This window comes from Garra rufa, chromosome 8 (assembly GCF_049309525.1).
Source record: "Garra rufa chromosome 8, GarRuf1.0, whole genome shotgun sequence".
Classification (NCBI taxonomy): domain Eukaryota; kingdom Metazoa; phylum Chordata; class Actinopteri; order Cypriniformes; family Cyprinidae; genus Garra; species Garra rufa.
This window is the reverse complement of record NC_133368.1, coordinates 39,739,047-39,763,477: the sequence shown is the minus strand read 5'-3', so window position 1 is coordinate 39,763,477 and position 24,431 is coordinate 39,739,047. Positions and strand designations below refer to the sequence as shown.

The window sequence follows — 24,431 nt, the reverse complement described above, 5'->3', positions numbered from 1 at the left end:
ACATTACATAAACAATAAAAATGTGTAAAAAAAAAAAAAAAAAAAAAAAAAAAAAAAAAGGAACCTGGCGCAAGGAGGAATGACCCATCTGGTGTGAATGTGAGACGTCTAAAGAATGATCTCATGCTGTCATCATGGAACATTTTGTAATTCTTTACCTGTACAAAAGTAAATAAAACATTTTAGAATCTATTTACTCAAAAGTAAAAAATGAAACAGACACTAGCTGTGTTTCCAATACCCTTCAAACTGTGCAAACTGAAAATACGCCCAATGGAAACGTGTCCATTTTGCAAAAAACGTTTTTACACTCGCATGAGGTGGTTTTTCAGGCAAATTGAAAAAGCAATGTTTAGCAAAACTGCAACGGAAAACGTTTTTCTGCATTTACAGATCACCTGGTGTGCGTAAAAGTCACACATCCCATTCTTTAATATACTATAACCTCCAAGAAACACAACATATACGTTGCTGCTCTCCAGTATAATGGTCTTTCCTTGTCATTAATGCTTGGATAACCCCTTATTTACACTGTATTTTGGCTCTGACACAGCCACTCTAATCAGTGCTTGTGTTTATACTGGACAGGCTGTGGAACATTTCAGAAGCGCCGTTCTGCGCTGCTTCACTATAGATACACATCTAAGTCTCCTTTGAATAAAAACAATGGCTAGTGCAGTGGTTGCACCATTTTTTAATCGACATATATAAACTATTGCAAATCTGTAATGGAAACACTCATATTATTATTAACTGATGTGGACAATTCTTAATAAATGTCATCTTTATTCAAATCTGATGATCTCAGTGAGACTCACCTCTCCGTCTGCAGCAGCGGCTGAGGTCATCTTACTCACACAGTAAGCTTTTTTCCTGTTGTGAGCACTGTACACACGCATCACCCTATGACACAGATTTTGCATGCTGTCAGTATGCAAAGCCAAGTGCATAAAAAAATAAAAAAAAAACACTAAAATCCTCATTATAAGGTTCTTGTCTATGATAATCTATAACGTCTTGAAATTAAGACATTAAAATTAACAAACTAACCTGTCACAGCTTAATGTACTGATGTACTGTCCAAGTGGGTCCCATGCTACTCCTTGGACGTAACTCTTATGATCATTAAAAATGCACATCTTTTGACCTGGAAACAAAACGGGCACTGAATTCAATAACCACAAAACACATAAGGTACTGGATACTAAAAACTATTCACTGTCATAATTTAACACACACATATCACTTCTACAAATGCAAAACTACAGTGCAATTTCTTAGTCCTAATTTCTTCAGGTTTCATACCCTTGTTGATATCCCACATGATGGCAGTGTTGTCCACAGAGCCTGAAACCATAAAATTCCCATCGCTGGTCCATGAGATATCATATACATCCTCAATATGTCCCCTAACAAACACAGACAACAAAGAGCTTTTAAGATAAGTTTCTGCAAAAGTAAATAACCTAAAGTTGCAATGAAATGGAAGCAGCAGCATATATTTTCTCTTATATGGTGACATACATACATCAAGTGAAATGGTTTATTTAAACAACAAAAAATAAATGTAGGATAGGGACTAGTTTTTATGCATTGGTTGATGATCAGATAGAGGCAGATCATCTGAATGTGAGCTTGAAGTCAAATGGAAGAAAATGGCAGGGTTTAAGAAAACTAAATAACTGATAAAGTCCAGCATACATCAATAGAAAGAGGATTGTCATTTCATCAGAAGACTGATTTATGACATTTGAGTGAAAATGACAAATCTCAAAAAAACAAATAAACAAAGGAATGTGGATAGATGCATTGTGCACAAGATCAATAGAGTTTCATTTAGAAAAGAGATTGTGAATTCTCATGTAAACAACAATCAAGGGGGACATTTTAAGAAGAAGAAGAAGAAGAAAAAAGAGAGACCTAATCAGACCTCAAAGTTTTGATCACATTCCAGCTCTCTTTATTGAGCTGATCATCTTCACCCTCCTGAAAGGCCGGGGTTTGTTCAAGCTCCTTATTGTCATTCAGTTTCCAAAGCAAGATTGCAGCATCTTGAGAAACAGACATTTTATAAACCAATTAAAGGCACTATAAGCAACTTACTCAGATAATGATCTGACTCTGAACTCACCATCTCCTCCAGAAGCCAAGACCTCAGCGGTGGGTGAGAACCTCACTACATTCACTGCTTTAGTGTGTCGTGCCAAGTTAGACAAAAACTCAACGACCGCCTTCCCATCAGGCCCTTCATCCACACGCCACATCTGAAAGAGAACAGCCCTCATCTTACGATCTGTAATTTGCCATCAGTGTTAACTTAAGTGAAACCTATGAAGGTCAAGGGCTCTCTCTTACCCGTACTGTGGTGTCCACCCCAGCTGTAGCGAGCCGCTGTGTCTTTCCCTCACCGCTCTGCTGGAAATCCATACTGTACACTGGCTCCTTATTATGCCAGGCAATCTCACAGGTTACCACCTTCATCCTGACACCTGATGGACAAGGATATAAAGAGATACAGATAATTTTGACCATGCATGAAGATAAAAGCAAAAGAAATATGAAAGAATATGAGGAAAACAGGTAAACTGAAACTGGCAAATTAGAAAATTATAACTTCATAAATGTAAAACATTGATATCACGTTGCTAAAACAGTGGAGTTGAAAGCAATGCAATATTTATATATAGTAAACAACACTGCACATATTTAAATTTAGGCTTGAAAGTATGTAATTTATGAACATCAACAGGATAGAGTACTGAACTACTAATAAACGTTCTCGTAAAGAGTAAAACAGTACACAATGCGGAACAAAAAAACATTTCCTTGGATTATAAACGAATGTTACAGTGTAATACGAACCAACTCACTTAAAACACCAATTCTTGGTGAAAATTAAATATAACAGTACGTAAAATTAATGAGTAACAGATGAAGCAGTCATAATGCATATAATTTAAAACTTACCAGTTACTTCGACAAGTGAAGTTGCAAAAAATAGTAATTGTTCAGCACAGATGCTCTCTGTATCTCTCCCGCTTTCACCCAAACAGCCGCCTTTCCCGCGCAGCTTTCCGAGAACTAGCACTTCCGGTTTCAATGGTTGCCAGATCTCACACAAAAAATCCGACGTTGGGTTGTGAAATTTGTATTTTTCCTGTATTATTATTTGGGTGTTATTTGTAATGATAAAAACACTGTGTAAAATATTGTTTGGCGGTTTAAGTTAATCGAACAATAAAATAAACACCCTTATGTTATATTTTTGTCAAAGTACACTACTAGTCAGTTTTTCTTTTTTTATCAAAGAATCCTTAAAAAATACACTCAACTGTTTTAAATATTGATAATAATAATAATGTTTCTTGAACAAAAAATCAGCATATTAGAATGATTTCTGAAGGATCATGTGACACTGATGACTGGGGTAATGATACTGAACATTTAGGTTTATGAGCAAAGGAATAAATTACATTTTAATGTAAAATCAAATGGAACGCAGGTTTTTTTAATAGTAAAAATATTTCACAATATTACTGTTTTGCTGTACTTTGGATTAAATAAATGCAAGCTTGTTGAGCGGAAGAGACTTATTTAAAAATATTACAAATCGTATTGTTGAAAAACTTGGTGGTGTATGTGGCAACTTATATGTTTATATCTGTTTGGAAAAGAGTTGAAGTAGATAACAGCACTACTTCTTTTATTTTGTAAAATAATGTAACAATATACAGTCAAGCCCGAAATTATTCATACCCCTGGCAAATTCTAACTTAAAGTTACTTTTATTCAACCAGCAAGTTTTTTTTTTTTTTGACCGGAAATGACACAGACGTCTCCCAGAAGTGGTGTCCTCCTTGGTCTGCGTCTGTGGAACCCAGCGGTGTGCAGTGTCAGCAGAGCCCAGATTCATCAGGATGGCCTTGGTGGTGATCCACAGTGCTGAACGTCTTGTATTTTTTATTAATGCTTTGCACAGTAGCCTCCGGAACTTCAAAACATTTAGATATGGTCTTATAGCTCTTTCCTGACTTGTGAGCAGCCACAATGTGCAGCCGCAGGTCCTCAGTGAGCTCCTTTGTCTTAGCCATGACTGTCCACAAACCAACAGCAGAGAGCTTCTGTTTTTCACCTTTTTTTGAGTTGATTAAAACAGCTGTTCCCATTGAATCAGGGTAATTAGGATGCTTTAGAACAGCTTGGACTATTTCGAATGGTGTAGTACTTTGGATTTTCCCATAGACTGTGACAGTTTGCAAAGGGTATGAATAATTTTAGACATGCCACTTTTTATTCAAATGTAAATAAAAGCTGAGAAATATTTTATCCACAATGATGCCTCTTGTACATCGTCTTATTATCTTTTGGGAGAAGCATGTGTCATTTCCGGTCAAAAAAAACTTGCTGGTTGAATAATAGTAACTTTAAATCAGAATTTATGAATAATTTTGGGCTTGACTGTATATAACAAAATAATGTTGGTGATCTAATCTCATGTGAACAAGAAAGACAGAAAGAACATTTTTAATCAAACAAATATAAAATTTATTTTATATTTAACTCATTTTTCAAAAACAGCATTATGTACAATTTTATTCACAGAACTGCCTGAACACAATTTGAGTAGCATTAATTACAGCTGTTATCCACTCGCAATTGTGTATAAGAAACATTGTGTATCAGAAATACACACAATTGCATATCAGAAATATTACAGCAAACTTAACATTTGTAAGCTTAGTAAGTTTAAGTTTTTGTGACAGAAAGGTCAAGCGTTATTCTTGAAACAACAATTTCAATTCTAATAACCAAAAGAACAAGAATGTATAAAAGAATGTAAAGAACTGAAAAGTGTTTATCAGGAAAAACATGTAAATAAATAAAACTCAACAATATAATCATGTTTTCAGAGTGCAATAAAATTTGAACATTTTGTCTCCATGCACAAAACACCTATAGAAAGAACCTAAAGCTGAACACTTTGGCAACTTTAAGTAAAAGTGGTCTCAGGGGGGGAAATCTCCTGTATGACCTGATTTAAAATCTCATCTATGACGTCACAATCATAGTTCACTTGGTCGGGGTCCAGGGCAGGAACAAAAGTGACCAATAAACGTGCGATGCTGCACCTCAGCTCCCTCAACCTGATGACAGAAAAGAGGGAGAGCAGATTTACATATGTGCATTAAAATGTGACTTATAATGAGCGTGTACATAAATGCCACATCCCACTAAAAACATTTAAAACAAGTCAACAACACTCTTACTTGGCTGGTGTCACTGTGTTCTCTCCCTCCACAGATCTTTCATTGCTCTCTCCTTCATTTTTGAACCCATTCACAAGGTTTGTAGCTGTGCTTGTGCCGCATGTTTGTTCTGAACTGTCCTTCAGTGTCTGTTGCTTTCTTGCATTGCTCCACTCCTCTCTTTGTTTCCTCAGCTCTTCTACTTCTTTCTGCAGCTGCTCGCAGTGAGCTTTCTCCTGCTCCAAGCTCTCCAACTTTGAGTATACAATTTGGGGGTAGTAAAGAAAAAAAGAAAGGAAAAAAGTAAAACAGTTTAGGCCTGACCGTTCAAATGAAGGCCACTAAAGCAAAGTCCAGCGTTTTTGGACTAGGATACTGCTATTAGGGCTGTGCAATTAATCGAAATTCGGTTTCGATTTCGATTTCTGCTTCAAACGATCATGAAAATGCAGTAATCGAGATGAAACGATTATTGCGCCCCATTCTGCCCTTTTACCAGTGGTGCGCTTTCGCTCCTCCATAAAAGCCAAATTTCACATGCAAATCAGCTAAATCATGTAAGGTGGCTTTCATAAAATGGGACGTGATTGATTTATTAATGTTTCTTTGATGTTGTGTTATGTCTTAAATGAACATAAACAGTTGAGAATGAAAATCCGTGCGTAACAGTATAATGGGTCCGTGTGGTTAAAGCGGCAACACATACTATTCCTTCTGTCGTCTCTGTGCCTAATATGAATAAAACGTAAAAATACGTTTTATACAAGAAACATCACTCACTGCTCTTGAATGAAGGACGTTTTTAGTTTTAATAAGAAACAAAGCATGTTTAACTATTAGAGTGAAGACATTGTTTCATTTTACATTCAAATTCAATTTCTGTAATATTGTTAGACTACTTTAGACTTGCATAAAAGTATTCAGTATTTTTAAAGCACTGTTTGTTTTATTTGTATCTTTTTCTAGCTGTATTGCTATCTTTAAATTAATCACTGTGTAAAGTTTTGGAGCCTGTCATAATCGTTTAAATAATCGTGATTACAATATTGACCAAAATAATCGTGATTATGATTTTTGCCAAAATCGAGCATCCCTAACTGCTATGTCCCAATCATGCCTCTTAAAAAAAGAGGTTTACTTCCAAAATTGTCATCCAAGGTGTTCATGTCTCTTTCATCAGTCATAAAGAAATTATGTTTTTTGAGGCAAAACATTTCAGGATTTTTCTCCATATAGTGGACTTCTATGGTTCCAGTGAGTTTGAACTTCCAAAATTTAGTTTAAATGCAGCTTTAAAGGGCTCAGAAAGAAGAAGCCAAGCAAGAAGGGTCTTATCTAGCGAAACGATTGGTTATTTTCTAAAAAATAATAATAATAATTTATATACTTTTTAACCTTAAATGCTCGTCTTGTCTAGCTCTGTGTGAACTCTGTGCATTCCGGGTCATTACAGTTAGGGTATGTAAAAAAAACTCCCATCTCATTTTGTCCTCCAACTTCAAAATCATCCTACATTGTTGCAGAAGTACCAACCCAGTGTTTACAAAGTGAACGCACAAGGAGGGTCAAATGCTCTTTACAAAAAACGAAGAAAAAAAAAAGGTAAAACAGCGATGTAGGATGATTTTGAAGTTGGAGGAAAAGAGATGGGAGTTTTTCAGCACACCCTAACTGTCATGAACTGGAATACACAGAGTTCACGCAGAGCTAGACAAGACAACGTTTGAGCTTAAAAAGTGTATAAATTGTACTTTTTTTTAAATTAACCGATCATTTTGCTAGATAAGACCCTTCTTCCTCGGCTGGGATCGTTTAGAGCCCTTTGAAGCTGCATTTAAACTGCATTTGGAAGTTCAAACTCTCAGGCACCATAGAAATCCACTATATGGAGAACATTCCTGACATTTTTTCCTCAAAAAAAAAAACCAATTTCTTCACAACTGAAGAAAGAAAGACATGAACATCTTGGATGACAAGGGGGTGAGTAAATTGTTGTTCTGGAAGTGAACTTCTTCTTTAACTATCTTAAAGAGATAGTTCACCAAAAAAAATTGTGTTCCGGAGATGAATGAAGGTCTTAAGGGTTTGGAACGAGTACAGGTAAATGTTTTTTTTGGTGAACAAACCATTAACAATATCAAAACTGTACTACGCTGGCTGGAAACTCATGCTGCTATTTTCAGCATTGATTACTGTAATTTCTTATTATTTCCAAAAATTTGGAGTCTCAAAAATATCAGGTCCTCACCTTGCTTCTCAGTTCTTTACATTCGGTGTTGCGGTTATCCAGCTCCCTTAGAAGAAAGTCTACTTGAAGAGCCATTTCATCATCTACATTTTCACAAACCGTTGCTGTTGATGAGTGTCCCTCCCCCTCAGCTTTCAACCGATCATGACACACCTTGTCCTGTGCCTCTCTCTCAGCCTTGATTTGCAACAACTCCTCCAGTTTCACCTTTAGCTCATCTCTCTCTTGCGTAAGCTCTTTGGTTGACTGGGTGGTCTGTAAGTAGAGAGTCTTATAGTGTTGTTCCTCTGATGGATCTGTCTGGATGCTCTGATGGCTGTGGTCCTTCTTTATGGTGAGTTTCAAGAGTTTGAATTCCTTCTCCTGGGCTTGCTCTTTGAATTTATCTCTCTCCTGGGCTGTGGCCTCTAGAAGCTCTAGCAGGCTGTCCTGCTGCTTTTGTGCTTCATGGGCTGGCATAATGTCTATTTCTATGTCAGAGAAAAGTGAGGTCCTGGAAGTTGATGTCATACCTTCCTGGTTTTCTACAGCTGACTTTGCATGTTGTTCAAAACTGATCTTATTCTCCTTAGATATGTCCTCTAGTTTATCAAGATTTGGTCTGGAAGGTTCTACACTAGAACATCCCTCGACCTCCATGGGGCCGCTTTCCACCTCAGCAGTGCTCTGTTCCATCCTTCTTCCATCATTCTCAATCTCCTCCTTCTTGATCGCACTTTGCTGGTTTTCTTCCACCTTTACAATCATACGTTCTGTTTGAGTTGTTATGCTTGTTTGGCCACTGGAAGTCGATGCTTCCAATGTTTCCTTTCCAGTGTTTTCAGTTTCAGCATGATCACTGCACTCCATATATAATCCTGGTGCATCATCACTGGTCTTTTTTTCCGTCTTCACCTTAGAAAGGTCAAAGCCTTTGGGTCTTGGCGTGCTGTGGGTCTCATCAATAACAACATCATCGTCGTCACTGTTCTCTACATTGTTTTCATCAACTTTATTGCCATTGTTGTCTGTGATCCCCAAAGGTGAGGCTGCAGATGTTGATGGACTATCTGATGTGTTGCTACTGTAGTCATGTAATGTTCTTGCCCTTTTTGCATTTTGGCTCTGGGACAAAACTAGACCGCTCTTTATTCTGTAAAAGACAAAAACAAAATTAAAGGGATAGTTCACCCAAAAATGAAAAATCTGGCATTAATTACTCACCCTCATGCTGTTCCAAACCTGTAAGACCTTTGTTCATCTTCGGAACACAAATTAAGATATTTCTGATGAAATCCGAAAGCTTCATGATCCTCCATAGACTTCCACGTTCAAGAAGATGAATTGTTGAATAAAGTTTTTTGTTTCTTTTGCACACAAAAAGTATTCTCATAACTTCATTAAATTCCTACTATTTCAATGATGTCCTTACTACCTTTCTGGACCTTGAACGTGGAAGGACTCTTGCTGTCTATAGAGGGTCAGAGAGCTCTCAGATTTCACCAAATATAGCTTAATTTGTGTTCCGAAGATGTCTAACTGGTTTGAAACAGCATGAGGGTGAGAAATTAATGACAGAATTTAATTTTTTAATTTTTTAAATTCTCCTTTAAGAGAGAATAAATGGAAATACAAAGAGAGAAAGGATAGATGAGAATGATGTACCTTTTAGGAGTGGAGAGGGACATGACATTTGAAATCACTGGCATGCTGTGAGAAGGGCTAGAATCTGTTAAAACACAAAAAGTTAATAAAATAATTTAGGTTCTGTATCAAAAACAAAAGCACACAAAATTTGGCCCCACCTGACTGTGAAAGGGTAACAGAATTGAAAGGGCTCATCGCTGTCAAAGAGGTTGTAGGTGATCTGGGTGAGGAAGGGGCCTATGGAAACAAAAAGGAAGACTGAAGGTCATCACACTGAGTCCGAAATTTTCGTATGTGGTTTTTCGTATTCATAATCCTAAAAATTTGTCACACACAGAAAAAAAATAATTGCAAAACAATACAAATGGAATGATTTTGTTGTCCACTCTCTTCTTAAAAAGAGAAAAAGAAAGGACTTATTGGGTCCATCTAATAATAAGATATAGAGAGGAATGAGAGCATACTTTTTATGTGCACATCCTTATTAATGAGCTGCACGATTATCCCGGGTGATTCATAGTTTACTTCAGGATGCCAGTAAACTTTGATGGTTTGCTAGCGTTAATGAAGCCACATATGATAAAGAAGACCACTAATTTCTGTGAACTCAGTGTACAAGGACCTTTACAGTGTTGATTTTGGCGTTCGCTTGTACGGTGGCTCTGAACTGTCAAAACAACTCTCAAAATGCTTGCTATGGATGCGAAAAAAACGCAGAAAATCGAACCCAATCCAAAAAATTTTTATGATGGGCGAACATTTCGGAGGCAGTGTGTAAACGTAAGGTCGTATTTATTTTTTAACGTGCAAAAATTTTGCACTCACAGTGTGCAATGACCTTAGGACTTCAGTATGTTCTAGGAACTTATAATTTCTTAACTATGCTTTTGTTAAAAAGCCAAAAACTTACTTTCTCATAGAAATGACGCACAAGGTCAACTTTCCTTTTCAGAGCCTCATTCTGTTGAATCAGCGCTGCATTTCTCTGCTGTTCCTGCCTCAACCTGGTTTCTTCCATCTAACCCAGAGAAATCCATAATTAAATTACAAACAAGAGGAAAGAAATCTGAGTAGGAAGCAACAGACACACGACTACTAGATGGAGAAATCCTGAAAGATATTATTACCTGAGTTCTTTGCTGTTCCTGCTGTTTTTTGAGGTTTCTCTCACTGTGTCAACATAACAAAGAACATCAGTGTGTCAGACTATATCCCCTCTAGACACCTGCCCCCGGTTTCACAGACAAGGCCTAAGCCTAGTCCCAGACTAAAATGTAAGTCTGAGCTGTTTCAACTGAAAGAAATTTGCACTGACTGATCTTAAAGGTTGTATCAGCGATTTCTGATGAAGCGGATCCAGGGCTGGACTGGGGTTAAAATTCGGCCTTGGACAAATCCAGCCCATCCAGCCCACAAGTTCCCCCGTGAGTTTTGTTGGGTTATAGGCCCTTTAATTGAAGTAAATAAATGAATGAATAAAACAGGACAGAATCAAATAATGATAGATACTGGATTCAAATGCAACAAATTAATAATGCATTTTTGTCACATAGAAATGCATGCAGTAAAGCATTGATTTTGAGCAAGAATGCAGGACATTTATTACTAATATATTCTGTAAAAATTACTTACTTTTGTAGAACACAAAAGATATTTTGTAGAATGTAATCAAACATATTTGTTTACCCTTGATTTCTACTCTATAGACAATTTTTTTTAGATTTTCAAAGTAGCTTCCTTTATGTTCCACAGAAGAAAGAAGTAGTTTATACAGGATTGAAATGACATGATGTTGACCATTTTTATTTTTGGGTGAATTTTCCTCATGAACTGTCCCTTTTAGAACTTTAATATGTGTAGTAAACACCTTATTTACATAAGGCACTGATATTTATCCTTAATCAGGCTCTTACTGAATTAACATTTTACTCCAATTAAAATGAATTACAACTTTTTACAACATTTAAAAAGAAATTATTGCTTAAAATCCAGATATTAACTGACTAGTATTAGTAAGATGTCGTCACAAGAAAACATTACAATGGTTATGTTTTTTTTTTTTAATAATTCATAATAATAAACTATGAAATTTGTAAAATTGACAGTAATTATGTATTGGCGTTTATCAATTTATCTCATCATGCAGCTGTTTTCATCAGCCCAGTAGAACCTACAGAACCTTTAATGTTCTCATTTCACACAACTGCCTAACACAATTTTGTGTTAAATCTGAATGCGTCAAGCAACTTTGCGCTTTTTATCACTTTGCATCGTGGTGGAAGCGCAGCGTACGTTCGTCAGCGCTGTGCGGGTGACTGATCCCGCCGCTTCACACTTTTTGGGCTATTTGCAGTTTCGAATGTCATTTATAACAGCGCCTAATATGGGGAGGTCTGCCTCGCTTCGGCGATCGGCCCACTACTCCACCGGCCCACCGGGAATGTCCCGGTGCTCCCCGATGGCCAGTACATCCCTGAGCGGATCGGATCCCAAACAAACAGAGCCAGCTCGCCCCTCCCTCCCCTGAATCACGAACGCACATTTCTTAAAGCTACAGACACACACGTTGACTAGAGCTACGCACACTTAGTTTGGCACACAGCAAATATCTAACATATTCAATCCATCTCTTCACTCACGTTGACTAGTCACGTTTCTTCCAGAGAAACTCACATTCAAACAAGTTAGCACTAGCAGCTACTCACCAGTCCAGGAGAAAGAATGCGACCTGGGCGTCCGATTTGAAACCTTTCAGCTCCCGGAGTTCTTTCCAGCGCTCGATAGCCTTCCCGATACTTATTCTACTTTTAGCGAAGGCACGGTGATAACCGGTCCTCTTCCTCTTCTTGGGCATAGATTCAGCCATGTCTGTTTGTCTTAATTGGCTCAATCTCACAACAGTATATTTTAGGTTGCTCTCCTTTCGCTCTGCCTCCCTCACATTTCGTGCATGAAAATCCACAACACCAACCCCCTGACGGTGATTGGTTGGAACACTGTTTGTTTTTCTGTGGAATGGTTGATAGCACCTATGGCAAGCCGTTTTAGCCTAAAATATACTAAGCGTTACTCATCGTAAAAGCATTTTTACAAGTGACAATTCAATTAGAGAGCTCTACAATCCAATTCCTACTAGTAACAATGCCAATTAGAGAGCTCTTTAAATCAATTTTTACTAGTTACAATTCCAATTAGAGAGCTCTCTAATTCAGTTCTTACCAGTAACAATTCCAATTAGAGAGCTCTTTAAATCAATTCTTACTAGTACCAATTCCAATTAGAGAGCTCTACAAATTCATTTTTACTAGTCATATGTCTCCATTGACTTCCATTCATTTTTAATTACAGAGCTCTACAACAGAATTTCAATTAGAGAGCTCTCTAATTCAGTTTTTACTAGTAAGAATTTCATTTAGAGAGCTCTCTAATTCAGTTGTCACAAGTAAGAACTGTATTAGAGAGCTCTTTAATTCAATTCCAGAGCTCTGCAATTAAACGTATCTTTAATGTGTTTTTTACTAGTAAAAATAAAATTGTAGAGCTCTGTAATTGTATTTTTACTAGTAATAATTACATTAGAAAGCTCTCTAAACGGAATTGTTACTAGTAAAAACTGAATTAAAGAGCTCGGTAATTGGAATTGTTACTAGTAAAAATTTAAATATAGAGCTCTCTAATTGAATTGTTAATAGTAAAAATGCAATTACGACAAGTAACACTTAGTATATTTTAGGCTAAAATGGCTTGCCATAAGCACCGATTGTTTTTTTTGGCATATCTTGAAGCCTAGGCTGACCACAGAGAAGCGTTTTTTTTTTTTTACAGCCAATTTATAGGGCAGGCAGCGAGCGGATCGTAAAGAAAGGTCAGCTGAATGTGACACTTTATGTTTCAGCCTAGAATCGCTGATACAGCCTTTAAAATATATCAGTTCTGTCTCAAACCATTTTTTTTTTTTTTATAAAAGTACTTACATTTTCTAATTGAACTATGGCCTGGCTTAGTCTAAACCCTCAAATCTGTGAAACCCCTGGTATATCAGACCATTTTTTTTAACCTTTTAACTTATTAATATCTTGGGTAAAACAATGAGCCTATTCATTCACATTCAGATAACAAATAAACAGTTGTAACACTTTTTTCCACTCACTGCTGCTTGTATGTTTTCAGGCAGTCTGAAGTTTCATCTTCAGAATCTTCAGCTTCTTCTTTTTCTTCACATCGCCTGGACGTAGAAAGAACAGCTGTTTGAGCTAGAACATGTTTAGAGATTTGCACACACACACACACACACACACACACACACACACACACACACACACACACACACACACACACACACACACACACACACACACACACACACACACACACACACACACACACACACACACACACACACTAATAGCTGATCTACATAGCATGTTTAGACAAATGATACATTGTTCAAATGCATTAAAATTGACGTTTGTGTTTTCACACATTATGTCTGTTCTAAAAAAATCATCACCAGACAGGTTATGACCAATTAAATAGAAATTTTATAACATTACCCACTAGTAAAACCATGTGGGTAATTTCAAATTATGATGACTAAGTAATTGCTAGCATTTCGAAGGTCATGAAACAAAACCCTTCTGTTCACCAATGTAGCAAAACACTGTAATTTGACCCCAACCATTTTTATTTAATAGTTAATCAGAGCTAAATTTAAAAGACCTATTTTACATTTTACATATAATTGTAATACACTATTTTAGTTAATGCTCCAATCTATTAATCAAACAGTGTTACATAAATGTAAATGGTTAGAAAAGAGTAATATGGATGGATGAGTTGTCAGCTTGCTGTGGCAGTAGTCTATGAAGAGTTCCTTACAAAACAACATCATCATTGGGAAGTGTTATAAAAAGCATGGGATAAGACTTCACTTGATTGTCTCTATAAGCTGACTTTTTAAAGACTTTTTATGAGGAAAACGTATGAAGTTCTAGTATAATAAAACTGGATAGACCACCTCACAATCATGTAACTTCATGTATTTAAAATGTGACTTATTTGTATTACTGTTATTTAATGTAATACTTATGTGTCTTCTGATGAATTGTTTCTTAAGTGCACTGAGTTACAGTGTATTATTATTGTTTTCATATTTCTAATATTGTTTCAATCAGATAAGCAAAGATAAGCAGAAATGTTGTTGTTTCATTGTCAAAGGTTTGGAAACTGCAAAATAATTCTATAATTCTCCTAGGAACATTTAGCTTGAGTCCTGCTGGAAGGTTAAACATTTTAAAAGGTCTGAAGAAACAAACCTGAACTGGGGGTCTGGATTAAATCGACAGAACCATTTTTCAGGGAGCTTATTCATATCGATGCCATCTGGAAGTTTCCTCCATTTCAGACACTCATCACACTGAACCCAGTTCTGATCAGGACGCTTCCTTTACATTAATCAAGGAACAAGGGTTATACATGAAAAAAGAAAAAAATGAAATGTTTTGAAGGTGCGTTTGAGTGTATACTAACGGGATATCCTCCATAGGTACTGTACTAGTGTTTGATCCCTTCTTATGACGGATTGCTTTCCAATAGTCTTCTAGTTTCACACCCAAAGTGTGCATAGTTCTCCTGCGTGGAAAAAAAATTAACATCTTAGACTGCTATATAATTGATTACCTGTTTTACAAAACAAAATTTGCTCCTGAAAACTTGTAAAATGAGTTATTACTAAATCAAACAGAAAAGAGCTTGTTCATTTAGTTAGTCCAGTATGAGAACAGAACATAACAAGGGGTTGGGCAATTTTTGAAATTACCTGAATTGTCTGTAACCCTGCCTGCCTCATCAAAAATCAAACGCTGAATAGCAAATGTTCTCACAAAATAAAATGTTAATAATTAGTCAAAACATTTTAAATGAAAATGCTTTTATTCATTGTTAGCATTTAACATAAATATACACTAACACACGTGTCAAACTCAGCTTCTGGATGGCCACTGCAAACTGTAGCTCTAACCAACTCCAACACACCTTCCTGGCTTTCTAGCACTCCTAAAGATTAACGGCTGTGTTTGAAATCAACCCCTATAGCTATACCCTTAAAGGGATAGTTCACGCAAAAATGAAAATTACCTCATGATTTACTCAACCTCAAGCCATCCTAGGTGAAGTGAATTGATGCATTTATGTATGAAAAATATCTATATTTAAAACTACAATCTCTAGCTTGTGGTGTTCCAGCGGATGACGGATTTATGCACTTTACTTTGCTTCTAAATCTGGACCACTACTCACTGCCAATAAAAGGGGTCCTATTATGCTCTTTTACAAAGTCTTTATTTTGCTTTGGGGTGCACTAGAACATGCTCTCATCTTGGTGGTTTGAAAAACGCATTATTTTTACATAATTTACTATTACAATAGCTTTCTCCCCAGGCTGGCACAAATGGCTCGATTTGTTCCGAGTTTGATGAAGGCCCGCCTTCCGAAAAACAAAATGTGTTGTGATTGGTTAGCAGTCCCACTGCATTGCGATTGGTGAACAGCTTAGACGGCGTTTCAGTCCTGCCACGCCCTTTTCCAAAGCAACAAGTTCCATGTACTGCTAGATTAAAGTGAATCTTACGTTTTAAATATGGATATTTTTCTTACAAAAACACATTGGTTCACTACAGGAGGCTTTTATCGGACTGATGAAGAGAAACACCAGTCTATGCCGTTCTAAAGCTTGGGATTGCCAGGATAATTTTTAATAAAACTCAGATTGCATTCGTCCGCAAGAAGGAAGCCATATACATCTAGGATGCATGGAGGGTGAGTAAATAATATGCTACAGTAGTGTTGGTCCTATCGTCAGCCTGCGAGATCGCGATACATGATATTATCATTATTGTGCTAATTTATTTTTAATATTTACATGCCCGAAACCAGCTCCAGCATAAAGCTATCTACACTGTATGGTGAATAAATCTCTTACAACACACTGCACACGTCTAGGTGCGGCTCCGATTCGGAAACCGATAATCGTCACTCTAGTCAATGCTTGTGTTTACATCAGCCGCGGCTCCACATGTGTTTTATGTCAACAGCACGGCTCCGAAACGGTGACCGGAGCAGTTTGGGCAACTTTAGTCAATGCTTGTGTTTATACCAGCCACCCTGCGGCTCGCTGAAGTATCCCAGAAGCGGCTGTCCATCGCTAAATTTAGGCAAATTGCCTACCTCGTCCCTCCCCACCTGCCAACAATTTGAATTTCCGTGGGAAATTTATTTGAATGATATTCTAATGGAAAACAAACATTGTAGTCCAAAGGAGCCATTTGTTGTAGTTCTTAAAAAGGGATTTTTTAAAAACATGCCCTTTAAATAGATAAATAAAACATACTGCACCATTGACTTTAGACCAGGTTTTAGTTGGTCAATGGCACAATTGTTTTCAGTTGCATTAAAATAGCAACACTTCAACAATGCACCTGAACACACCTTGTTTTCAGACCAGCACACCCATGGGCGAACACATGGGCACAAGTGCATTTGCTATTTAAACAACGTGGTGCTGGATGCAAAAATGATAACTGCGTGGGGCTAAATCTAGCAAAAAACAGGAGGGCATGAGGGGGATTTCTAAAAGCACAAGATTAACTGGATCACGTGTGTTTAATTAGGGTATGAACTAAACTCTGCATGACAGTGGCCCTCCAGGAGATAAGTTTGACACCCCTGTACTAACAGAAAACAATAATTCTAAACTTACACTTGCAATATTCGAAACTTTTGTTAAAATCCAGCTGTGCAGTATCACACTCACCTGTACTCTTCTGTGTAGTCAAAGTCCTGCTTGTTGTGCGTTGGCTTGAGGAAATTGCACTCAATCACAGCAATGACTCCCACCCCTTTGTCATTTGCCTAATACAAAATCAAGTTTGAAATTGCATTCAGATACTCTAAATAGTAAAAGTAATAAACTATGAAACATTACTGCCACACTAAAGACAGTGGTAAAGGAGGTGTTTTGGCAAAAACTAATGAATGAATGAGTTAATTGCAAATGTAAATAATCACCTTGTTTTGGCATCCAACACGTTCATAGGCTTTGATGAGCCGGTTTTTGTGGTACATCATGACTCCGTAATGATCTTTGCTCTTGGTGTTGTAGCCGAATGTGATAGGAATGCTTTCTCTCTGAGAAGAATACTTAAGGAAAGCTTACTTTGTATGTATACATGGAGGTGGTTGGCCAATTTAGGCCTTTATTATGACCAGAAATTAGTTTAATTATCTGACTGTGTCTTTGGGTGTCTTTTTTAGTTATAATTTTGAATTATGAATTCATAAGATTAACACTTTGGGTTTATGTCAAAATGCTTTCATTTTCAAAAAACAAATTCTTCATCAAAAACATCTTTCTTTAAAACCTAACACCTTAGTTTTAAAACTTAGCTTGCTCCTTTAGGATTGTGTGGATACATTTAGGAAGTTGGGTTTGTATTTATCCCTGACAATGTGTGCCAGGCTTTTAGAGATCAGCTGGGTTTTCACTTTCTGTCCACGAAGGATAATCTGCATTCTGGGCTTCAAGTAGAGGATGCTACAGTATGCCTAGAAAAAGAAAATATTCTGTAAACTGTAATGCACAATGAAGTAATGTCTTTCATCACAGACACACTGATAATGTAATGTGTTTGAGCTTCTCACGATAGGAGGCTGAAGTACTCACCCGCAGAGAGAAGTCGCTCTCTGGGCTTGACAGAAATGTGCGACACGGTTGCTTGTATTTCTCCTTTTCGCTCTCATATACGTCTGATGGAATCAGGATGTTATAACGGTCTGTGTCAAAGTCAAACTCTGATTTGTCTGTGGATGTTCTGTGGGAGGAAAAAAATTCCTGAAATATTTCATCTATGCATTCCTTGGTCTGGTAGCTCAAAGGAACGGCAGTAGCAACAGCAAACACTACTCTGAACTACATTATCATGATCTTTTCATGCTCACTTGCGGAGGCTCCAGATGATGATTCGTGTTCCTGTGCACTCAGTGTCATAGTGTGCATTGATGGCATTAAGCTCACAGAGCAGCTCTGACTCTTTCTGGAACAGGGAGTAGCACAGGATATCTTGAAGACTTGCTTCGTGTTGTGGCTCAGGTTGAAGTGAGAAGAAAAGGTCAAGGATAAAGACATCAAGTCAAAACTCATACGACTACAAAAGCTAACAATCAAAAGCAAACAGACATTAGTCACTGGACTCTTAATGTATGTAATATAATCTCTCTAATGCCGTCTTTATCTCTTTATATCATGCAGAATATTCTATTATATCCTTTATAGTCCATGCATTTAGGCCTACTCTTGTCTTTGCTCATTTGGAAGGTAAGGATATATGACTTTCCGACGCGTTTGAATGAGACAATAGGTACAATGACATTCTCTGCATGTATCTCCTGAAGATACGTCTGGGACAGAAGGCCCACACACATGGACTCTCCATTCTTGGAAAACACGATGGCGTCCTTTCCTAACCGCATGGAACCAGACTTAAATCCATTGCCGTAGAGGCCCACAGGGACATGGCCATTTATAGTCTCCTTGTCACTGAAACCAAAACTGAGAGGGAGAAGAACACAATATATTATATATTAAAAGACTTAAAAAAAAATGATACTTTTATTCAGCAAGCATGCCCTAAATTGGTAAAAAGCGACAATGATTGAACAAAATGCTTTTTATTAAAGAATCCTGAAAAATGTATTACAGTTCTCACAAAAATATTAAGCAGCAAAACTGTTTTCAACACTGATAATAAAAAAATGTTTCTTGAGCAACTATTAAAATAAGAAAGGTTTCTTGAGTACCAAATCAGCATATTAGAATGATTTATTAAAGGGATAGTTCACCCAAAAATGAAAATTTGATGTTTATCTGCTTACCTCCAATGCATCCAAGATTTGGTGACTTTGTCTCTTCAGAAAAACACAAACGAAGATTTTTAACGAAAACCGGTGCAGTCTGCCAGCCTTATAATGGACGTGGATGGGCACCAAACCTTTAAAAGTAAACAAAAACATGCACAGACAAATCCAAATTACACCCTGCGGCTCGTGATGATACATTGATGTCTTAAGACACAAAACGATCGTTTTTTGCGAGAAACTGAACAGTATTTATATCATTTTTTACCTTTGATACACAGCCACGTCCATCTGTCATGAGCACGAGTTTGGCATCAGTCACGTCACATGAGCACGCGGTCTGGCGTAGAATACGCAAACGCCGTAAGGGGAAATCAGTGAAAAGTCCCGGATGAGTTTGCGCAAGCAAACGTAATCTTTTAGCTTTAAATCGGTTTAAACAATCAGGATACGTGCAAGTAATTACCATTTTGAATAGCCGCTATACCCACAATCTCTGTGCACTGTGTAAACAATGAGTGTCATATACATGCGACAGATCGCTTCCGGCGTTTGCGTATTCTACGACAGAGCGTGTACACATGTCACAAGCCGGATGATGATCTCGTGCTCATGACAGATGGACGTGGCTGTGTATCAAAGGTAAAAAACGATATAAATACTGTTCAGTTTCTCACAAAAACCGATCGTTTCGTGTCTTAGGACATTAATGTATCGTCACGAGCCGCGGGGTGTAATTTGGATTTGTCTGTGCATGTTTTTGTTTACTTTTAAAGGTTTGGTGCCCATCCACGTCCATGATAAGGCTGGCAGACTGCACCGGTTTTCATAAATCTTCGTTTGTGTTTTTCTGAGGAAACAAAGTCACCTACATCTTGGATGCCCTGGGGGTAAGCAGATAAACATTTTTGGGTGAACTATCCCTTTAAGGATCACGTAACCCAAATGTTAGTCAACGTATTGTTCTGAACCCACCTGAGCATTTTGTACATCTTATCGTAATCCATTCCCGCTCCATTATCCATGAAAATGAGACAGTCTTGACCTCTGATGGCTGTCTTATCAATCCAGAACTGTTTGGCACTCACATCTGGGTCGTAAGCATTATCTAAGGTAGAAAACATATATTTAAAATGTTATCATATTACACATATTTACAGAGTTTGTGTGGTTCTTTGAACACTCATGAAACATAATTAGTCTTTTATTTACATATTTGCCACTGGCTAGTTGTCTTTGAGCAATAAATGGGATGCAATAAAGTTACTCACATAATTTACTACAATGTCATCAGGCAGGGATTTGTTTTAGGCGGGGAAACTAGGTTACGTTAAGGTTACTAAGTCTATAGTAATCTAACAATATAGGGCACACCTCCATTGTTCAAAACTGCTAAACACATATCACAATGAGTAATAACAGAAGTGTCCGCTCACCTATCAGCTCAGCAATAGCACTGAAGGGCCAGGTGTGGCTGGTGGAGTTGGTGTGAAGGAACTTTGGATTAAGCTATAAAATGATCAAAGACATAGGAAACTTAGTAAACCCTAAAATACATTTTATGAAACTATACACTGTTTTATATAGCTGTGGACCTGGACTTACAAATATTTTTTTTCATGTTATCAGTTTGCAGGTTTGTAACAGGCATTATCTGTTTGTTCCCGATTTTGGCTTTCCTTATTATTTCTAAGACCTGGCCGGCTTGTGACAAAGTCTAAGTTTCGTTTTGATTTTCAAGGATGTGTGATTTTTTTTTTCACAACATAAAGGAAATTTTACACAGAACGGAAAAAAAGAATTTACACAGAATGCTGGACTTCTTCAACAGAAACTTTGAAGAATAGATTTTTCTCTTTTATCATATATCATATATTAAAGCCATGTATCGCCTCCAAAGTAATATTTAATTAGAAAACCACCTAGGACAAAAGGTTCTTGAATTTGTCTATTTAAAGAGTTACACTACCAGTCAAATGTTTTTGAACAGGAAGGTTTTTAATGTTTTTTAAAGAGGTCTCTCCTGCTCACCAAGCCTGCATTTATTTAATCCAAAGTACAGCAAAAACAGTAAAATTGTAAAATATTTTTTGTATTTAAAATAACTGTTTTCTATTTGAATATATTTTAAAATGTCTTTTATTTTTGTGATCAAAGCTACATTTTCTGCATCACTAATCCAGTCTTCAGTGTCACATGGTCCTTCAGAAATCATTCTAATATGCTGATTTGGTGCTCAAGAAATATTTATTATTATTATTATTATTATTATTATTACCAATATTTAAAACAGTTGAGTATTTTTTTAGGATTTGATGAATAGAAAATAAAAAAGCTTTTGTAACATTATATACTATACCATTCAAAAGCTTTGAGTCAGTATAATCTTTTTTTGGAAAATAAATTATAGAAATCAAATACTTTTATTTAGCAAGGTTGCTGTAAATTGAACAAAAGTGATAATAAAGACAAAAGATTTCTATTTCAGGTAAATGCTGTTCTTCTGAACTTTCTATTCATAAAAGAAACCTGAAAAAAAATCTACTCAGCTGTTTTCAACATAATAATAATAATAATAAATTAGTTTTGAGCAGCAAATCAGAATATTAAAATGATTTCTGAAGGATCATGTGACTGGGATAATGATGCAAAAAAAATCAGCTTTGAAATCACAGGATTAAATTACCTTTTAAAATATATTAAAACAAAAAACAGTTACTTTAAATAGTACAAATATTTCAAACTTTTACTATTTTTGCTGTACTTTGGGTCAAATAAATGCAGGCTTGGTGAGCAGAAGAGATTTCTTTAAAAAAAAAAATACAATACAAATCTCACTTTTCCAAAATGTTTGACTGGTAGTGTATAACTGACACCAAGGTCTGGTAAATAATGTACTGGACTGTCAAAATACAAAGTACAAAGAGTTTTAGTATAACATTTTTATTTTGCCCAATTGGAGCCGCTGTTTCTCGGCTATTTTTAAGGGTGAGCTACATATCACACTAAAGGGGCTAATAAACGATTAGCGTAAAAAGTTTAAAGACACTCTCGAGTCAAGTATTTAAGGTGCAACGAATACATAACTGGATTCATGTTTGATTAGGCAAATCTATTTGACAGAGAAACGAAACTGAAAGTAATATTCATTTTTTGAGCCTTTCTGATAGGACAACGAACACATACGTCACAAGAAAACAAAGACATGAATATGACATCAAACTATCACATGCCGTTTTCCATACATTGTTGGAATTGTTCATTTTTAAGAGAAAACGCCTAAATTATTTAGGAGACATAGCTTGCCAGCCTGTGTCAGTGACATGCTAACACTGCGAGAAGTTATTACGGGTAAACTTTTGAATATATCTATTATCATTACATGTCTACTAGCATGGTGTCTACTACCACGCGTTAAGTAAACATGTCAGGAAAAGAAATGAAAGAAATAAACATTCATACCGCACTGAGCGGGATTCCTCGCTCCGTCTGCACAGCCATCCTTGATATGAACAAACCCGCGACGATACAAAACTTCCAGAGGTGTGACTCCGACTTCCGGAAGAACTGACCGATGGGTTTTTCAAAATAAGAGTTCAAACAATGCGTATATTTAATTAATATTAACCATGTATTTAATGTATTATTTGTTTAACTAAATCTGTCAGTTTTCTTTTATGGAGCTCATATTATGACAAAACTTTTTGAATTTGAATTGTACAAATTTGAATTATTGACAAGTGTCATTTCACAAAACTGAATATTATATGGTATTTAACATAGTTCTGAATTCGATTTTTTAAAACTTGAATATTGAACATTTGAAATTGAACACAACTGAATTTTCAAATCGCAGATTTTCAAATAGACATGTATTTTCAAACAGCAGATTTTTGTTCCGATTTCTAAGACTTCAAATTCAGTTTTTAAAAATACAACTTCAAGTTTTCAAGATGAAAAAAAAATTCGGAACATCAAATTCAGTGTTCAAAATTCAAAGCGCAGAAATTCAGATCGTACAGAAAGTAGGTCAGAGGTTATGCACAGGGAAGATGATCTACGAAAAGTCGAACGAAGCATTTACTGTGACCGAGAGGGGGCATGTTTGGTTCACTTAGGCTAGTTTTGCCGTGGTCACAACATATTAACTCGTGGGTACGTGATAATACGCCGTGGCCACAAGTTATTATTTCGTGGGAACATCATATTAACTCGTGGGAGTATGCATGTCATGGCAACAAGATCTTTTTGTAAAGATAATAGGTGTGTTCGACTTCATGCGGCGCCGCAAGAAATCGGCTGCCGCCTTACAAAACAATGCATTCTGGTAAGATCATTTGTCCGACTTTGATCGGCGCTGCAGCCGCCTTTCGATCACGTGTGCCATCAAAGTACCGTGAGAGCAAAACGAGAGCAGTCGCAGAGGTCAGGCGCTGCAGCTGCTTAAAATCGGCTGCGAATGCCTTGATGACGACACACTTTATTCTCATTGGTCAGATTATGTGACGACAAGCACGACGTGTGCTGCGTGTTTTTTTCTTAAATAAGTTCCTGTATGGAATCCATCTTTATAACGAATATCTAATATTCAAACAAAACATTATTGATGAAAATGAAGATTAGGCGATATGGTAAATATATATTCTTATTGTATAAGAGTAAAGTTTGGGGGAAAAAAACTGGTCAACCAGAGGCCGTTTTTTTTTAATGGATGCTGTGAGAGGAATAAACTGCTTATATTTGAAAAATGTCCTATAGCTAACTACAAAACCAAGATGCAAATAATAAACGTCATATTGCATTACATTAAAGTAACTCACATACTTGATATGATCAACAAAAAAAGCAAAACGATTGTATAGAATAAATGATAGGGAAACGTTTTTCTTTTATTTATTTATCTTATGTAGTTTCATTTCTTCTTTTTCTTTATTCCTTTTTTTTGTATGTTTGGAATACAGTTTCATCCTCTATAAGTGTCCGACTTGACTGCCGTCTCTTTACTCCTCCCCCGACTGCAAGCGGCTGCTCTCGCCAGCCGGCGGCAGGCTAGTGTAGTGCATCTCGAACGCACCTAATGACATGCCGGAATCGCCGCGCGGCTGCTGCCTTCTCTTGTAGTGGAAGCGTTTTGTGCAGTTGAGGCGGTGTTCGCGACGCGGTCACAGTGCGGACGCTGCCGCTCACAAAAAGATTTTAAAAAAATTATCTTTGGCTGCGCCTGCTGCGAAGCGCCGTGTTCGTGGAAGCGGCAGGATTTTGGGTGCAGGAGCAAAACTTGCACTTCGCCTCCGCGCCGCTCCCACTGAAAATAGACACTCGCGACTGCCGCGTCCCGTGTGAAAAGGCCTGAAGTGATTTGTGCTGTTTTGGGAAAGACATTGCTATAGTTGCAAACAACA

At 36.9% G+C, this 24,431-nt stretch overlaps 2 protein-coding genes across 2 annotated transcripts in view; both read right to left on the bottom strand.

Moving 5' to 3' along the window:
* chaf1b (chromatin assembly factor 1, subunit B) overlaps nt 1–3,062 on the bottom strand; it is an 8,811-nt gene extending 5,749 nt beyond the window's left edge. The window contains exons 1-8 of the mRNA XM_073845102.1: nt 2,968–3,062; nt 2,356–2,489; nt 2,132–2,264; nt 1,931–2,051; nt 1,306–1,409; nt 1,051–1,147; nt 819–903; nt 65–158 (exon numbers count right to left, since the gene is read on the bottom strand). Coding sequence (XP_073701203.1) covers nt 65–158; nt 819–903; nt 1,051–1,147; nt 1,306–1,409; nt 1,931–2,051; nt 2,132–2,264; nt 2,356–2,481 — 760 coding nt within the window. The 5' untranslated portion in view covers nt 2,482–2,489; nt 2,968–3,062. The remainder of the gene's footprint in view (nt 1–64; nt 159–818; nt 904–1,050; nt 1,148–1,305; nt 1,410–1,930; nt 2,052–2,131; nt 2,265–2,355; nt 2,490–2,967) is intronic.
* A 1,504-nt stretch (nt 3,063–4,566) lies between these two features.
* morc3a (MORC family CW-type zinc finger 3a) lies at nt 4,567–22,558 on the bottom strand. The gene is made up of 19 exons (XM_073846100.1): nt 22,492–22,558; nt 20,466–20,538; nt 20,005–20,137; nt 18,501–18,724; nt 18,115–18,271; nt 17,840–17,987; nt 17,590–17,721; nt 17,185–17,304; nt 16,931–17,028; nt 14,650–14,751; nt 14,436–14,564; nt 13,271–13,345; nt 10,248–10,290; nt 10,031–10,138; nt 9,279–9,357; nt 9,139–9,202; nt 7,495–8,626; nt 5,268–5,500; nt 4,567–5,144 (listed from the first exon to the last, which is right to left on the bottom strand). Exons 1-19 carry the CDS (start codon nt 22,528–22,530, stop codon nt 4,991–4,993), a joined length of 3,243 nt encoding a protein of 1,080 aa, XP_073702201.1. The 5' UTR covers nt 22,531–22,558; the 3' UTR covers nt 4,567–4,990.
* Between the last annotated feature and the right edge of the window lie 1,873 nt (nt 22,559–24,431).